We start from the raw sequence: 13,748 nt of genomic DNA, 5'->3' as shown, positions 1-13,748 counted from the left end.
ACTGCGGGCATCTCCCACACAAGGTGCTTTTGTAATGAATGACATGGTGGGATCAACAACAAAAATTTGCCATCTAGCTGAAGCTATTATCTACTGATGAGGTTCATCCCGGCATGGCAGCCAAACATTAAAGAGATTAAAAGAGATAATTGCAGCGTTATCTCAAAATATGACAGTTTAATGGTTGAAAATAAAAAGCACAGAGAACGTAAATGAGCAAAAGCTAAGTTTAATGTCTCCCTGGATGACAAAGAGCAATATTGGCCATTTCAGAAAGAGAGTCATAAAGCGGCTGTCCTCTGAGACACACACTCAGAAAGATGAGTCCAATTTTCAACTATGGTGACATTGCAGAACTACTAGTCATAAGCGTGAAGACAGCTCATATTGCAGATTTCAGTTTCTATTAAATGATTAAGAATATTATGTTAAAATTCTGAGCTCTATAATGCTGAAGCCATATTTTAATTTGAATCTGTCATTGTTAAAACATTACATGCTCCCGCTAGGTGGTATAATAAAAAAATAAGACTGCATTCATCAATATGCAAATGATATGCAGATTTATTTTAGATTGACATCAGACACCCACAAGTTCATCAGCACTATGTCAGACAGTGTGACATTAACTATAGGAATTTGGGTGTCTATGAAATTTTCAGCGAAGATAAATATAAAAACAGCACATCTAAAACTTAATTCGGGTACATTAACTAATTAACACTGAAGATCAAAGACAACATCAAGAAATTATGAGTCATTTTGTCTTAATTTGGTGTATTTGGTGACCTCACACTGAAACTGAATATTCAGAGTAATTTAAGATCACATGATATTACTAGGTAGTACTTATTTTGTTCTTTCAGGAAGTAATCGATACAAAACAGCACTGTGGTGGTAACATTGTACAGTGATCTATAAACAGATTGTAATATCATGGCGATATCTTGTGTGAAATAAGATAATATGGGCTGAAAGATACAAACTTGGATATTCTCACCTAAAGTGGTTTTATTCCATGCTTAGTTTGACTTTAAAGAAAACTGAAATGGCAGTGCTGCAGCAAGGGAAGTGGGTTGCTGGACTAACAAGTCTCTTCATCTCAATTCTAGAGCTGATGAGAACTAGATTGTAGGAAACTGACAAGAGGAAAGATAGTTAAGAGAGGACTAGAGCACTAATATACAGAACAACATAAAAGCTCAATGTACACAGACAGCATCTATTCTCAATGTAAATGCACACTGCAAAATAGCAAGTTACTCAGTTAATGCCCTAGCTGGACAAAATGTAACACATTTGAATAAATCTGGGTAGAATAAGCGCTTCAACAGGCACACAGATTCTTTGTTGATGTGTTCATTAATTCACTCTCTAGACACAATCGGCTGAAGTGGCTGTTGCCCGTTTTCCAGCGTTATTTGTGTGGAAGTGCTTGCAAATGCCCTGATGCAGAGCACGACCGGCCTCTTTCAGCCAGCAAGTGCTCACGTGGCCCAGCTGAGCACAGAGGTGATGGCATTACATAATCAACTGCACACACAGCTCTCAATCAACATTAGAGGATAAAAATAAATGAATGTGTGCACATAAAAAATGTTGCAGCATGGTATAGAATGGAACAGCATATGTAGTACACCATGCTGTTTTTAAGGCTAAAGATGCAAGAAAGAAACAAGATTCAGTGATCGAATCCACATTTAATATGAAAAGTGTGTGTGTGTGGTGTAGGGCAGACCAGCTCTGCAGTGTTTGGTAAAGAGAGCACGAACACAAACATCTTAAGAGCTTATTGTGGAGCCAAACTGGAGCAGACTTTCTGCTTCAAGCATCTTCATGCCTCTGTAGAATTGGTACACAGAAGTGTCTGTTTTCAAGACATCAGCATTTTTAGGGCAGGTAGGGTGCAGGCTAATACAAGATCAAGAAAGTGCTTGGGTTTAAACCCAGAGTTTATGCCACTTTATGTAACTTAAAACATCACATCAGACTACTTTTCTAGCTAGTGAGGGTCTTTTGAGACTTGTTTAACATTGTGTCGTGCAGATGTTTATGAGATTCAAAGGCTTATCACCTCAAAAATGCACGTGAAGTGCAATCCAATTCAGGCAAAACATGATTAATACAGTGTGGCGTATCTAGGAACCCCATCAACCCTAAGGTTAATTGTCTGTTAATAAGCACAATGGAGTAACTATGGTTGTCCTTATCAATGATAGCAATTCACCTTATCTGTGAGAACTGAATAAAATTCCAAGACAACTGCAAGATTAATATGAACTTCAATTAAACTACTCCTCAAACATTCCTAATTCAATTTGTTCTATATCTAATTACCAGATGAAAAATACCCTTCAGTGAAACAAAAGGACTAGTCAGGAGCATTTAAAAATTGAACTGAACGAAGATAAATATCTACAGTATACCGGTAATTTTGCCTTTGGAAAACAGTGTGACAACAAATAGTATAATATACTCTTGTAGAGAAAGTCACTGTAAATTAGTTAATACTGTGCTTATCCAGAGTTAAAGATGATGATAAATAATGATTAGTCTGCAGATGTGGTATGTGCTGCTTAAAGAGGTCCTGCAGTGGTGTTCAGTGCCTCTGCTCTTGTCCCACTTTACGGCTCTCAATAATTCAGGCCACAGAAACTATACATAGAGCTACCACACCACCGTCAATAATGCACAAGAAGAAAAAGTCAACAACAACATTTTTAAGAGTTGAACATCAAAGAGACAGCAACTCAAAGAAGTAACCAAGAGCAGCAGACTACAAAGGGCTGGTAAAGATATATCCAAGATGCATATATAAACACACCAATAAATGTGTTAGGGTTCTTTTAATGAAACTTTTAATATTTTTATTCAGCCTGGATGCATCAATTAATAAAAAGTGACTGTGAAGACGGTAAAAGCAGTAAAACGGTTTTCAACATTGATAATAATTAGAAATGTTTAAAAATCAGCATAGCAGAATGATTTCTAAAGGATCATGTGACACTGAAGACTGAAGTAATGGCTGCAGAAAATTTATAAGAATAAGTCTTTTAAATAGTATTACGTTTTACTGATTTTTACTGCATTTTTGAGAATTGAAAAAAAAAGCTAATCTAATTTCTTGAGATTAAATCACAAATGTTATTAGGAAAAAATTTCATTAAATGTACAGGTCTTTAAAAAAAAATATATATATATATATACACATATTAGTGTGCGCTGGTATACATTAACAAACATACAAATAAACAAACAAGCTTTAACTGTTGAGAGATATACATTAGTTTGGCATTGGTCCTACAGTGAGACAATTGGCTAATAGTGTCTTTTGATGACCTTCTCTGAACTGAAAGATGATCTGAGAGCTCTAACCTTGTCCAGTCAATGGTTTGAGCTGAATTGTGATAACCATTCTCAGCAATTGAAATTAATGTGTCATTTGAAATCTGAAAAAATAAGCTTTCCATTGATGTATGGTTTGTTAGGATAGGACAATATTTGGCCAAGATACAACTATTTGAAAATCTGGAATCTGAGGGTGCAAAAAGTCTAAATATTGAGAAAGTCACCTTTAAAGTTGTCCAAATAAAGTTATTATTAATCAGTAAATAAGTTTTGATATATTTACGGTAGGAAATGTACAAAATATCTTCATGGAACCTGATGTCAACTTAATATCCTAATGAATAAAAAATCTATAATTTTGACCCATATAATGTATTTTTGCCTATTGCTACAAATATACCAGTGCTACTTAAGACTAGGGTCACATATATCACACCAGACCACCAGAGATGAGAAGTGTGGAGGTGTTTTCATGTAAAGATAGGTGATGGATGTGAAGCCACATGGTCATTTCTCCCAAGCCTTCCTCTGTCTGCCATCACTTTATCAATCACTTGACCAATTTCCTTATTTCAGCATTAAATTCCTTCTATACTGGTGCTGACATCCTCTTCAGCTAAGAAATATGTCAGAAAAAATAAAATGCTAATCTACCAATCAGCAGGCAGAACAATCCTGCAATGCTATTTATGTACTGTACTGTATATTAAGACAAAAACACAAAATAAGTGTCACATGCACTGAATGACTTTAGCTGTAACACGGGAAGTACCAAATGAGAGCTCCACTTCTGCTTAACTATATAATCCTGGAGTTTAAACACAGATCAGTACTGCAAGAGGAGTTCACACACACACACACACACAAAAACAGAGGGTCTTCAGAGTACATTGTCCAGCTGTGTTAATGCTTTCAAGGGGTGTGATGCATTGGCCTGATTTGGGGTGTTTAGCTGGATCTCTCTCGTTCATGAACAAACAGATTACGTTATCATCACTGCTGGAGTATTTGAGATCTGATAGCCATGTTGTGTAGAACTTTTCATGCGATAGAAAGTGATATCAGCACACACAGCGACAAAAACAACAAGCATGTTAGAACAGAGGCTCTAGTGGTAATACGTGCTTATAGAAAATCACACCTTTACAAAGATTTTTCAAACCCTTAACAACTTAATCAACCCAACTTTTCTCACTACTTCTAACCCTCATATCCAACCTCCCATAATACACCTGTGCCCTCACCTCCCTGGTACCTAGCCCAGATGGCAGTGGTTACCTGGTACGGCTCATGCCAGTTGTGTGGATGGCAGCCGCACTCCGTCCACAGATCGCAGCTCCCCCCTTTGGCTCGTAGTGCGCCACGGCTGGGACTTCTCCAGGAGCTCTCGGAGCGTGAAGCCATGAGTTTGGCCCTCTGACGGGGCAGGGTGGACATGGACTGCGATGGCTGGTAGTTGTATCCATGATGAGGTTCATGCTGCCAACTGCAAGAGCAGGGCGGCTCGCACCCTCCACCATCTCCCACTCGGCCGTGCATCTCCACACAGCAGCTCTGCTGCTTGCTCAGGTAAGCCGTCATCCCCAATGTGTGTTCCTCTCCTCTCGCCCTGTGTGTTTCACCTCCCTGTCTCTGAGTTTGCGCTCGGATGCAGGCGGCTGCAGCAGAGGACGCAGCTGTGGTGAGCGGCACTACTCTGGGCGATTTCTGAGCAGTGTGCTCTCTACAGTGAGAGAGGCAGTGAGAGGGCTCTGTGCAAGTGTGTGTGTGTGCGTCAGAGAGAGAGAGGGTGCATGAGAGGGAAAGCTGGCAACTTATAGACGCTAGGCTACGTTTTAGTTAGGCAACAACAGGAAGACAGCGAGAGATGAAGCACAAGAGGAAATAAGAGAAGAAAGAGAGGTAGACAAGTTTATTTGTGTGTATGTGAGAAAGCTCAGTCAATTGATGATTTAACTGGCGGTGTGTCTTGACAGCATCTCTGCTCAAGGCAGAAGCAATCAAACCCTGAACAGCTGGGGACTGAGCTGCCTTCAACCCAAACCCCCGATCAGACAGACGGATGTCTAACTGACAGCTGCACTTTTTCAACATGATAAAATCATTCAAATGATCTCTTACAGCAAGCTCAAAGTAACACAAAAAGCTCATAGCTATGCAGAGATATTTGCCACATAGCCTGAAGGCAGACAGAAATGCATAAACAGTACAAATTGTACTAATAAGTGTTCTAAAACCTCCTTTGTATTTGAAAAATTGCTAGCAGAGTGGTATACTCCTAAAACAGCAGTAATGGCTATATTATAAAAGAAAGTTACATTAAGCATAATAATAACCAAACAACAATACACTTCATTAGCCAAACTCTTGGCTTTTAAAGATTACCAAGCAATGAAGCAACCTGGCACATTAATGTACCTGTCCCATTAATGGACCTGCAGTCTTACGGCCTCAAAAAACCCAAAGAGTGTCCCATTTGTCACTTTAGGCTCAGAAGGGTGCTCACGAGCAACACCTTTGTGCCTGCGATGCACACTTTTTCAGAGCCTTGACTGGTGTTGTCTACACAACAGAACATTCCCCAGCAACTATTAATCACGCCTTTTGCCTCAATAAACTCCTAATTTGTTGCTTATTAATAGTTAGTAAGTTTTAGGTATGGGGTAGGATTAAGTGAGCTAAAATATGTGCTTTATTAGTACTAATAAACAGCCAATATGCTAATAATATGCATTCTAATAAGCAACTAGTTAATAGTGAGAAGTGCCTAAAGTATCACCCAAAGTGTGGAATAGTTCAAATGAACTAATAAAACTGGATTATTATAAACTACTTTAAATGCAATGATTCTGAAGTTGCTGTTGAACAACAGCTTATATTTTAATAACATTATTATTATTATTATTATATGCAATAATAATAATTATTATTATTAAATTAAATGTTTTTCAACAACATGTTTAGAGGTAAAACTCCATTTGAAATAACGTATAAATAATAATAGAATTGTTAAATATGCATATTATTCATATTAATATTAGTATTTTTATAAGCTTTTTTAGTAACAACTTCATAGGCAGAACTGCATTTATAATTATTAAAAATATATATTAATAAGAATTCTAATAATTAATTAGAATTTTATTAATTATAACAATTAATTAGAATTAATTAATGAAAATGTATAAACGATAATATACATTTTACATATAATAATAATAATTATTATTATTAATATTATACTTTTTTATGTTTTTAGTTAGTAACATATTTAGAGGCAAAACTGCTTTTGAAATGATTTGAAAATAAATTAATAATAATAATTATTATAACTATTAATTATTAACTATTAACAAATACGCAACCTGTGTAGCAGGCATTTCAAAAGATAATTAATGCAGTAGGTTGTCCGTTATTTGCATTTTAAGAATGTGCAAGGCAAAAGTAAATGAAATTTTGTAATCCATAATTCAACAGCAGACACTAAACAGAAGAGCTATAGCCTGTATCTTGTGGATCACTGAGCCTCATTATTTCAATAAGATTTCTATTTATGACTAACCTTTTACATCACATTTCACATTTAATCAAAACAAGGGGCTTTATGCTCAGCAACTGATGCTTAACTGCTTAAGTTAAACCATCCAGCTACATCAGAATCAATCCCAGAGTGCTGTACTGACTTTCTGCTCAACCAGTGTACATTACCTCCACCTACTGGCTACCAGTACGAAGTGCAGCTTGAGGGAAAAAGCCAATTTATCTTCACAGAAGCATTACCAGTGCTTAATATTTGTTTAGGATTCAGTCTTTTAGCTGTGTGGTTATTCATTATAAATTTTGTAATATTCCCTTCACATAGTGTCTCCCATCTGGGGGGTGAGCTTAGATGAAAACTAATAAAACACTGGAGGTTGATGATGAAGGCTTTAGTGATTTGTTCAGAATGTGTTGTTGTGTAGGCATTCTAAGTGTCTAAATGCCAGTTAATCATACTCTATTTTGTATAGTTAACAATCCTTATAGAGTATTCAATCCATCTGAACTTACAATTAAGGAGGTTTCTCTCCTCCCACATTCCAATTAAATTCTTGTGACATTTTATATCCCACCTGCAGAGCACACAATCAACATCGAGCTCTACTAATGGGTTTGAACAGAAAGAGAATGTATGGTAAAAGAATGATAATAAAGGATTGATGGTAAAGTAATACCTTTTGACTTTCTGTGTATGGAAAAGAATGGTCAGGATATTCTTCAGAAATGATCATAAAAGCAGTCAACATGACTCATGTGCTAGATTTTACATCCCCTAAAGCCAAGTGATCGAAATTTAAGTAATTATTCACGGAAAACCACTGATGAAGTCAAATATGATGCATCAATATGATGTAATGTACTGCATCAACAATTAAATCATATGATCAGTAACAAGACTATACTTTAACACAAAACTGTAGGTTGAAAATGCTAAATAACCTATTTTATAAATAGTTAATAACTGGATACCATTCACATGCAATATGTTGAAGTCATGTAATACCAATGTTGCATGCAAATTAAAAAGAAAAAAATTACAAGGTACACTTAACCATCCTCATACTCTATAAATAGTAAACTAGTGTTCCATAGCTAAAAAAGCCAATTGGAGGACAGAATTATGATTAATGAATAATGTATACTTGAAATGTGTGAGGGAATTCAGTTAAAAAGCAGCTAAATCAGTCAGTGAGAAAATGTCAGCCATTTCTAATTCCCAAAAGTGTTGTGCGTTTTCCATTACACTTTTAACATGATGACAAACACCACTTATCACTGTCAATGCCTGAAATGATGACAGCCTCGGGATGTGTGTGTGTGTGTGTATGTGTGTGAGTTGTATGCCATGTGTCACTGCCAAATGCTAGTCATGGAAGCCAGCAAGCTGTGATACCACGTCACCGAGACAAACCCTTGTATAATACTGTTGCAAATGTCATAAGATGCTGTCAAATTAATTTTCCCACCTTTCAAAGACAGAGCATCAAGTGACAGGTGGTCATCCCTGACATTCACACACGCCGCAGTGCCCACTCAAGCAGCTACACTCACAAGAGCGAGAGAACATGGCACCTTTGTGGATGTAAAATTAACAAAAAAATTGCTGGATATGTCATAAACACTGAAAACAACCATCTGATATATACAACCAAATATATACATCTGTGTGTATTTATTTATACATAATAAATATACACAGTACCCACACACTTTTATTTTGGATGCGGTTAATCGCGATTAATTTAATTTAATTAACAAATAAAAAAAATCATTTTATATTTTAAAACTACTATAATTATAAAATATTATATTATTCTATTTTATTTTCAGTTATGATATCACAAATATTTTGCAGTTTTATATTTACTTGTATATTTGTGACATATACAATTTTTTTTTTTATTAAAGAAGTCATAAGATGGTGTTTGAATCACAACAGTTGTTTTATTTAACAGATGTTTGGATGTCTTGGATTTGAATGCTGCGTGTCACTTACATCTGAGGTTTAGACTATCGTCCTAGCAATTAATTCAAAACACGTCATGTCGCAGTTCCTACTGTAATAAAGTTATCTGCTAAATGCCAAGTATCTCCATTTTACCATTTACTCACTAAATCCAACTTGCATCCGACATTTGGCAACAATTCATTTTGGACACTGTGTATGTATAAAAGCAGGAAGTTGGTGCTATTAAAGTAGCACAATGAATGACAAAATACTTGGCTTAATAATTCACACTGCAGGCACTGGGAGTGTCTGGGATCAGGGTTCTAATTAAAAGCCCCCTCTCCCATGCAGCTCTTAACAGAAGAGAAGTACTCAGGCTACCACGTGCACTAATTCTCACAAGAACTGAGAGACTCTCTTCACTCCTTCCCCCGTCTCTTACTGTGTTTCCCACTGCTCTCAGAAATCATCTCTTCATTTCTTCCTGTTGTACCAAAACCATAAAAACAAACACACACACACACATGACACTGCAGGGCCTGCAAGATCCCCACAAAAAATTCAAATCCACGTTGCAGGGCAGAGTTTAAGTGGTTGATTGGTCCTGTCAGTGTGTGACAGGTCATTTATTGCTTCAGTGAAAGCTATTATGGTCCAGAGCCCATCTCTCCTTTACTTAGGAGAGGATACAGACAAAGTCAACATACAGAAGTTCAGTATGAAAATAAGCACTGAAAGAGCTTTACATATAACCTTTTTTGTATCATAAGAATACATTATGTTATTTTATTACCATAGCAGGAAGGTATCGTGTTAGTATGAAAAAAAAGCAAAGCAAAGCAATACAAAACACAAAACAAAACTACATATCTCACAGGGCCAAAGGTGAAGCAATGTTCCAGGTGTACGGTTGTTCCGTGTGCTGTTGTTGTAGTTCACATTTACCACCACAAGGTGGGGCTTGTGATTAAGCTTTGAGACTGGACATGTGGCTACAAAATCAGCCTTGTCACTCCGATTGACCCTGACACTTCAAAAGTGATTTCACACATTTTTTTCAAAAAAAAAAAAACAATTCCATTTTCTCTAGGCTCCTGTATGATGGATCAAACAAGTAGCTCTGCTGAAAGCTTTGTCCTAAGTGTCTATACTTCAGATGAAAAGTGAATGATTTTACTCACTGGCAAAGTAATGTTGCAGGATGAACTGCTGTACATTCGCTCTGTGTCTGAACTGAGAGCAAGGAATGATGGTACAGCCATTTGCCAATTGAACACATGCTCAGTTCATGCCCAATAAAGGCAATGATACTGCTGCAGAGAGTGTGCAGGTTTACAGTACTGGTTTAACTCAGCAGTTATTGTAAAGTTTGACAGAGTCTGACAGTCATCAACTCAAGCGACAAACTTTGGTCAGTGTTTAGCGAGTCATCTAGAATGACCATTGCTAATCTTACTTAAGTTATGATTTTATATCTAAGTTATTATATCTAAAGCTAAATAGAAATAAATATAAGAGAAAAAAAATAACAAGCAAATAAAAAAATAAAATAAAAAAATCTCATTCAAAATTAATGAAAACTACAAAAGTATATAAATAATAATACTAAAATAACACTCTACCATTGGAGTCAGATTTTATTGCTGATTAGAAAATATATTACTGAAATACATTTGAGATTCCAATTGAGCTAATACATAAAACACAACATATTTAGTTAAACGTTACATTTTTGGCTAAAAGTTTCAGTGTGAAGAAAAAAATTTAACTTTTGAACAGAGATTGTGGTATGCAAGCTTGAAGGAGCACTAAAGTCAGCCAAAATAACTGTCAGAGTTTATGCTGCTGACCTGGCCTCAGATTAACCAACCACACCAGTTCACTGAATTATGGAATAAAAAGTGCTGGAAGTTATAAGAACTTCCTCCTGGGTTTAGCTAATTGGATTATGGAGGAGTGCATGGAACCCAGGAGCAGAGGGAGATTTTAAAGAGTGGAAAGTTAAACAGGGGAGTGATTATAATTTAATGCAAGGGGCAGAGAGGTTAGCTCTGCAGATACAGAAGCAGTGCCAACACTTACTTTGGAGAAATAGCTTTTTGTTGGATCTAAAATGAGATTCTGTGAACCTAGCCTATGGCCATTGCATTAAGCACCACACGCACCGTAAAAATCACCATTAGTGTTCACTAAAAGAGTGTTTCAGCTCCTTCGAGACAGTTTCAGCTCCTCAATGGCTCGTCCTTTTCCCCCAGGGTCTTAATGTCCTATCCTTTCTGTCTTGTAAACCATGCAGTGCTCACCACAAATAAAAAATAAGAAGTTCTTAGTGCGTTATTATGTGGTTGCTAAGGTGTTATTTGACACCACAAGTCTCTATTTTGGTGTTCCCTAGATAGAGCTCCTTCAATGCAAGTCTGTTGAATTTTTTGCTAATTTTACTGACTTTGAAAAATAATAACACACCAAATTGCAAGAGTGGTAAGAGCGATGTTGCATTAGCACATCAAGCCTAACATACATAAACCTCTCACAGTGTCTGCACTGCAATAGCATGTCTTGAGCATTTTGTGTCTAAAATATGGCTTCAGGCTGCACATCCAACCTTAAATTGTTTTAACACCTCTGGCATCCTTATAAAGACAGAAGACAGCTCTTACATTGATTAGTTTCATTAGTCTTTTTTCCACTGGAATATGTCTCTGAGTGCTGGCAGCATCTGTGAGTGATGTTTCAAAGGCTAATGCACGGCCCACTTTTGGTCGAGAGCCAGGTCTGTGTAATCAACTTCAGAAATTATGAAACCAGTTCAATGGTTCAATAAAAACTGGAAGAGCAGCTAAATCCACCAGAGAGACAGAGAACTTAAAATAGCATTATCTAACAAAAGTGAAAAGACGGTAAAAAGGGCCTATGGAGAATTCTGAGCAATTATTATTCTTAAGTGGTCTGGTTTTGAAAATCATTCAGTCTTTTATTGTCTGGGAAACACTGTCTAAAAAATTCGGCTGCTATAAACTTGATAGTTAAACTGAATAAAGAGCTGCTAACCTGACTGCAACTCCTCCAGTGTCTCTTTAGAAGTCTCTCAGTCAGATTTTGCTTCCATTTACAGATGGTGACAAGCGATGGCCATTTAATCGGCCCCAAGTCAGGAGCTCTGCTCTTCAGGGCCTCCATGCTGAGACGTTTATGCAGCGGTCGTAAGGATTCAACTCGAAGAGGGGCGAGAAGGTTGGGCGCGCTTCCTCTGTGGAATTTCTCCTGAAAAAGGCCATTATTTACCATCATGTAGCTCATGGTGGATGGCAGTTCGCCCAGCAAAGCTGGACAATGTGCAAACTTCCACAAAAGCCTGTCAAAGCCTTTCGAATGCACCCAATCAATGGACAGCTTCGCAACAAGGTCACCCCAACACCAATACAATGTACATATCCACAGCCCAGTGGAGCCAAACCACAAAAAAAATTGACTTTTCTGTGCTTTTGGCTAATAAACAAACAAATCCACTGATTCTTTAGAAAACCGAAAGTCGGTCAGATATCAGAAGCCAAATCCAATGGCTCTGGATGTGTAGAGGACGGTTAGAACTCCAGGCTTAGACAGGTGTTAACTTTCAAACAAATCATTGTGCTGCTCGAGAAGACAGCATTGGTCCCAGAAGTCTGTTCATCCTTGGAAGAGTCTCTCTTTCCATCGGGGGATGGTGTATGTGAGTGGAATGGCTGAGATGGATCTTTCTGACTGTAGCCTGTGCTGTGGTAGACTAGGCTAACCAAAGCTTAGTTGGATTTTTTTTTCAGGGTGTGGTAGGGAGAAAAAAAGTGCACAGAGAGTGACACAAACTCAATAAATCAGGGGGTGATGGGGTGGCAGGGGGAGGTAGATGAGATGAGATTAGCAAGGGGCAACGCTGAGATGCAAATCACATGGGCATATAATTAAAGCCTAGGGGAACATCACTCCACCGAGTGGCCACTGCCAGATTACAGCCAATCAATAATGGAGCTGACAAACACAAACACACATCCATACGTGTCGATGTTTATCAGGCGCAGACACGAGCCAAACTTAAATTCACCACACTGGAAACGCCACAGAAGGCTTAAACGCGTATTACAGGATGTTGAGTGTGAAAGGAAAATTAAATGTGCGAAGCACAAAAACAGCAATTAACCATGTCCTGGGCTCCATGCTGCCAAATCAGACAAAGGGGGATGATGGGGAATCCCAGAATAGACAGACTAAATGTGTTATCTCTCTGATTACAGCGCTAAATGTCGCTAAATGACGACAAGCAGCTAATCAGGTTCGCAGAGGAAATGGTCTGACAGCTGCTTGATCATTATAGCAATTGCAGCCTGGTCTTTCTGAATGAGTGAAAAAGAAATGCGATGAGATGTACAGAATATGACTCAATCAAGGGATGTGACTGTGTTGTATACAAATCTAAATATTAATATGCGTATAGACAATTAATGAATGGCAGTATCTTCAGGCAGTATTTTTTTTTAATTAAAATTTACAGATTAACCTTACTGTTTTTAAATGAAAATTACCTATAAATTTATTAGTTTTACCCTTGTCTTATAAATCTTTAACTAGGAATATACGTAATAAAATTTAATTATTAGATGTTAAAGTTATACTCCACCCCAAAATGAACATTTTGTCATTAATCACTTACCACCATGACGTTCCAAACCTGTAAAAGATTTGTTCATCCTCGGAACACAATTTAAGATATTTTGGATGAAAACAGGGAGGCTTGAGACTGTCCAATAGACTGCCAAGTAAAATACACTGTGAAAGTCCAGAAAAGTATGAAAGATATCATCAGAATAGTCAATCTGCCATCAGTGGTTCAGCCATAACGTTACGAAGCGTTGAGAATACTTTTTGTAAACGAAGA

The 13,748-nt window shown here is 37.2% G+C and overlaps 1 protein-coding gene across 22 annotated transcripts in view; it reads right to left on the bottom strand.

The window, feature by feature from the left end:
• Positions 1-13,748, bottom strand: part of LOC132127699 (disks large homolog 2-like) — a 227,297-nt gene that overhangs the window by 66,013 nt on the left and 147,536 nt on the right. Inside the window, exon 1 of one of the 22 annotated variants that reach the window (XM_059539718.1) lies at positions 4,627-5,011. The exons of 20 other annotated variants lie outside the window; for them this stretch is intronic. In XM_059539718.1, the coding sequence (XP_059395701.1) occupies positions 4,627-4,929 (303 nt within the window). In that variant the 5' untranslated portion in view covers positions 4,930-5,011. Of the gene's footprint in view, positions 1-4,626; positions 5,012-13,748 lie in introns of those variants that run through there. One more of the 22 variants, XM_059539719.1, reaches the window with a different exon arrangement.

This window comes from Carassius carassius, chromosome 45 (genome assembly GCF_963082965.1).
Source record: "Carassius carassius chromosome 45, fCarCar2.1, whole genome shotgun sequence".
Lineage (NCBI taxonomy): Eukaryota > Metazoa > Chordata > Actinopteri > Cypriniformes > Cyprinidae > Carassius > Carassius carassius.
Note: the sequence above shows the minus strand (reverse complement) of the source record. Positions and strands in the feature narration are given on the sequence as shown.